The sequence below is a fragment of the Vigna radiata genome, chromosome 8 (genome assembly GCF_000741045.1).
Source record: "Vigna radiata var. radiata cultivar VC1973A chromosome 8, Vradiata_ver6, whole genome shotgun sequence".
Lineage (NCBI taxonomy): Eukaryota > Viridiplantae > Streptophyta > Magnoliopsida > Fabales > Fabaceae > Vigna > Vigna radiata.
Genome location: NC_028358.1, coordinates 15,205,216 through 15,210,617, shown reverse-complemented (window position 1 = coordinate 15,210,617; position 5,402 = coordinate 15,205,216). Strand labels below are relative to the sequence as shown.

The 5,402-nt window shown below is 34.3% G+C and overlaps 1 protein-coding gene across 1 annotated transcript; it reads left to right on the top strand.

Moving 5' to 3' along the window:
• Positions 1 to 981: 981 nt before the first annotated feature.
• Positions 982 to 2,000, top strand: LOC106770280 (callose synthase 3-like). Its single transcript, XM_014656097.1, has 5 exons — positions 982 to 987; positions 1,083 to 1,264; positions 1,337 to 1,463; positions 1,663 to 1,782; positions 1,866 to 2,000. Exons 1-5 carry the CDS (start codon positions 982 to 984, stop codon positions 1,998 to 2,000), a joined length of 570 nt encoding a protein of 189 aa, XP_014511583.1.
• The last annotated feature ends 3,402 nt before the right edge of the window (positions 2,001 to 5,402 follow it).

Sequence of the window (5,402 nt, the reverse complement as noted above, 5' to 3'; positions counted from 1 at the left end):
TACTTAGATGAAACAATTCAAGATTTTAAGGATTTGTTTGTTTGTGTTATTTGTACCCATTTTTTGTAAGTTGTGTGTTTAATGTTTCCTCACTTTGATAACTTCATTTTCTCCTTCTGCATGTTTAGCAATGGCATGCTTCAAATAGTACAGCATCCAGTTCTCCTCCCCAGTACAATATACTTTATGAGCCTAACCCCCTGGGTTTACGTCTTAGGAAGAGCCCTTCGCTATTACATTTGATACAGAAGAAGTTTTACTTTTATTGCAAATACACAAAATGAAAATTTAACCTCTGGTTTGAAAAGGGAAAGTCCGGCTGCTGCTGCATCAGACTCTGTTGAAAAGCTTAAGGCTTCAAATTTCCAAGCACTTTTAAGAATTTCTTCGTGGAAGATATATTCTAGATATAACTACTTGTCTCTAGAATTTTGGGAAAGTACTATTTTCATTGAGTTTTAAATAACTCAAGGATGTTTCTCTTTGTGGCAGTATAAATCAAAACAAGAGGGTGATTTAGTGGCAAAATGTTACTTTTCGCTAAACGAAAGCTAGTTTGGGAAGTTCTGGAAGGCGAACTAAAGAGAAAAATGGAAATCCAATGGTCAGATGTCATGTCACTTAAGGAAAATTTTCCTGATACGGGACCTAGCTCGTTGACTGTAGTTGTAATTTGTTCTCACACTTCTCTATATACTTACTTTGACTGTTCTTTTACAATGCAATGATACAACCACGTATGTTGTGGCTGAATGTTCAGTTTCATTTTCATTGAACTATTGATGTGTTTATGTATTGCATCTCGCAAGACAACCTCTTTTCTTCAAGGAGACTAATCCTCAACCTAGAAAGCATACACTATGGCATGTATTTATAGTCAAACATGTTTTTATTTTGTGTAATTTGAGTAGATAGTGAAGAAGAGGAGGAGGAGAATCTTCCCGTGAAAGGTCAAGATAGATTTAAGTCATTCCTGAAAGGATGAAGGTACACACGACTCATTGAAAGAGGAAGACATAATTACTTTATCTATTATACGCTGAGGTCAATATTGGCTTTTCACTTCATAGAATTAATCAAAGTACAAGGCTGCAGAGCTAGAGAGCTGGGAAAGTTCAAGGTTACAAGGTGACAGGTCATTGTGGACACAATGTCAATCATTAGCTGACATGAAATTCACATATGTAGTTTCATGTCAACAATATAGTACTCATAAGCGATCTAGTGATCCCAGGGCAAAAGAAATTTTAAAGCTTATGATCAAGTATGTCTCTCAAACCAACTTCCTCACTTGTCATAGCTTATTGAACATTCAGTGCTAATGTTCCAATTGCAGGTACCCATCTCTTCGAGTTGCTTACATTGATGAGGTTGAAGAGCCTATCAAAGATTCAACCCGAAAAAGAGATAAGTTTTATTATTCAGCTCTAGTGAAAGCTGCATTACCGACAAGTTTAGACCAGGTACTGTTTTGTAGACCATTCGTGAACTAATGATAACCAAAGGCAAAATGGTTTCTCCTCTACTTTTTTAATTGTTATTGTGTAAAATAATCTAAAAAATTCTGGACAGAAGGATTCTTCTCAAACATATCCAGTTCAATGATATATTCTTTAACAGTAGAATTGCTTTTCAATTTATTGATTGGTTATTTTGGTTTAGGTAATTTACAGGATAAAGCTTCCTGGACCAGCAATATTGGGTGAGGGAAAGCAAGAAAATCAAAACCATGCCATCATTTTCACACGTGGGGAAGGCTTGCAAACAATTGATATGAATCAGGTTTTTTTGCATTATTTATTATGAAAGAGGGGAAGCTAGCTTTTGAAAAATAAAAATCAGGTTACTGAATTTGCATGTAACAGGATAATTATATGGAAGAAGCTTTCAAAATGAGGAATTTGCTGCAGGAATTTCTCAAACAACCTGATGGTCCAAGAATGCCAACAATACTTGGACTCCGAGAGTATATATTTACTGGCAGGTATGATCTGTTGTAACAATTTTGAATCACTTCATATCATTTCCTTGTTTTAACTTTTTTTTTAATCTGTTTGTACTCTTAATTTCCAAGCATTTTCGTCTCCAAGGTGAAGGTTCATTTTTAAGTGATCATGCAGTTGACAAAGATTCAAAATATTAACATCTTACAGAGACCAAAACAATGAGATTAGTGTGTTGAGTGTGGGATAAAATCATCAAGAAAAATTTAAGCATGTCAAAACGGAAAAGAGTAACATATTATAAACTACAAACTTGTTTAAACAATTTGATTTAAATGGTTCTGTGTTTCTACAATTTGCAAGCCTGTGAAACAGACCTCTCAAATTCTCGTGATCCAATTATGAGTTTCTTGTATTTAGATTCCATTAAATTCATTTCTCCATCTTGGTTCTTAAACCCACGGGTAAAATGGATCAGTTTGTATAACTTATGAATATACTATAAACTGTTTTTTTTTTTGATTTCATAAATTCTTCCATATAACTACACAAGCATTTATGCCACAATTGTAAATCTGATGAATAAGCTAATTCAGACATAAAATCTAAATAAATGCAAAGAATAAGCTCTTTAAGTCAAGTACATTATTTGTTGTTTATGACAGCTGACTCAGTTTGGTTGTGGAAGTTTGGCACTTGCTTCTCACTACAATCACTGCACTATGCCCACAATCTATAACCACAATCATCAAAATCTACATGGGAATCTCCATATCTAAAACAGTACACGTGAAAACAATATATAGACAGGAAAAGTATTTTTGTATAGAACAATGTAACAATTGTATGAATTACTGGTCAAGCTTAAAAATCCGTTTTGCTAATAATACCTTTCGTTGGTAAGAATTACTTATCAAGCTTCAAATTTTAGACACTCTTTATTTGCTCAAATCATTTCTATTCTATTCACGGATTGATGGTAAGTAGTTTAATACTATTTCTATTCTACATTTTTGTATATGTAAGTATTTATTAGACATGTCGTTCTATTTTTGAATCTTGTCAGATATTGCAACTGCAGAAGATGGTGCACATTATTAGACATGTCATTCTATTTTTGATTAGTTCGTTGAATGTGTAGTTCTCTGGTGTTTTGGGCTTGCATAACCAATAGGTTTTATGATACTAGGGAAGTACATATTTTCTCCTTGTGTGAGCGTGTTTTCAGATTAAAATCTTTCAGTTGCTAGTGAACATACTAAACTAGATTCATTGGAATAAATTAATTGAAGTCTTATAAACAATTTGTTGAGATTGTTGACAACACAAACTCTATATCAAACTAGTTTTTGATGATGACAACACATTGCTTAATAACAGTACATAAGTTTCAGGATTACATGTGCAGCTGTATAACAAACTAGATTGAACAATGCTTTTGTTGAACATGTTTTGTTGATTTGCAATGTGCGTTCCTATGATTGATTATGTGTTACATGTATGGAACATGCTTGTATTGAAATGTGAGATAAAACGATTTTGATTACTTCTGCACATTTCTGAAGAAAAGCTCACAAGCATTTTATGAACTTATATTTGTTGTGACAAAGGACTAGTTCAGTCGAATACACTGATAATGGATTTGACTAAGCTAAAATCTTTGTACAGATTTTGTGAACCTGTGTTTGATGAGATTTTGAGTTGAAAAGAATTTCAAAGTAATTTTTCACGTATCAGTCGACAGTGTGGAACACCTATTCGACTGTGTTGCTGTTATTTTTGGAATTTTATTATGCCTACTTATTCCAACAGCTATATTTTAGAAAGTTAGTTAAGATTGACTGACTGGGTCAACTGTCTTCAATGTGTATTGATTTGGTTGACTGAGGAGCCTTTGTGTTGACTTTCTGTTATAACTGTTTCAATACAGTTGATTGTATTAGTAGGCAATTCGATTAAGAATGACAGGAAAACTATAAATAGAACAGAACACGAGTTGTTCTGAGACTTTTGTGATCTAACATTTTCATTGTCCCGTTTCAGAGAAAGTTCTCAGTTTAGGAAGCTCCAAGAATTCTCCAAGAAGACGGTAGTGATCTTTCTTGAGAGAAGTTTAGATTGAGGAGTCTTTTGCACACACTATTTGATCAACATCTGCACAAAACTACAGTAAAAACGCAAATTACCGACGGGCTTTTACCGAAGGCTTCTCAGCCTTAGTAATTTTAGTTTTCCGAAGGCTTTACCGAGGGCTTGTAGAGTAGTGAAATACCGAAGGCTTTAGGCCGTCGGTAAGCGAAGTCTTATTTAACGAAAGCCTTTTCCCCTCGGTAAGTGGTTCGATTATATGGAATAACAAATTGGGTTTTCGTTCCCCCATTTCGCAGAAACTGTTCTTCCCCAAAATAGCAGAAGTTATTCACCATCTCTGAAGGCTTGGCATCTTGTAAGACTGTTGTATTTGACTGAAGGCTTGACAACCTGTTGTGATAGGCTTGGCAACGTGTGAAGCGTGTTGTGATAGGCTTGTCATCCCGTGAAGAATGCTGGTTACACGTTGAGGATTGTTCGGCGTGGGTTCAGATTGCAGAAGAGGGGATTCTTGTTGCAATTCTAGTTTTGTGTGTGCAACTATATTTAGTTTTGGGTTAGAGAGGAAATTTATATTTTTGCGTGGTGTGATGGGATGTCGCAGCCCATGCAAATTTGATTGTATAAAAGAATGCAGTATAGACTAGGAAGTGACTCCTAGGTCATCTCTCAAGGACCAAACTGTGGTTCGAGAATTAGGTCAGACACGAAGTGGCGGGGTTTGAAAAAAGTTTGTTTGTGAATGCAACCGACGAAAGTAAAAATAAAAATTAAACTCAACCTAATTTAATTTGAAACATTAAAATGCATGAAATTATTAAACTGAACAATGCAACTAATAAATATCTAAACACCATTGAAACTATTAAAATGCAACACTAAATTAAAAAGAAATGAAAATCAATTAAACATGTAAAATATTCTACCATTTCATGTGACCAAGTGCTTTTAGCAACAGGAAATTGGAATTTCTTTTTTTGCAAGGAAACCGTTCCTCTTCTTCTCAAAGCCATTAAATAAAATTTCCCTCCTCAAAGTCTAGCACCTACGTGAGCTACAAATCTATTTTTGAGCAAAACCAAACCAAATTAGCCAAATGCAATAAGCCTTTTCTAAAAGAGAATTGAATTTACTCCCAAGAAAACATAAAAACTGTGACCCAATTGTAGTTTACTGCAACAAAAGTTAAATGCAATTTTTTTACTCCAAAATCAGCCAAAACGTGACAGCCCATGAGTCTTCCAAGGAAAGAAAAGTGAAATGGATACACCGTTCAATGTGCTGCTTCATTCAACAAAACCAAAAGCAAAACAGTGATTTTATCCTAAGCAAATTGAAAGCTTCTAGAGTTAAAAGAAAAAGTAACAG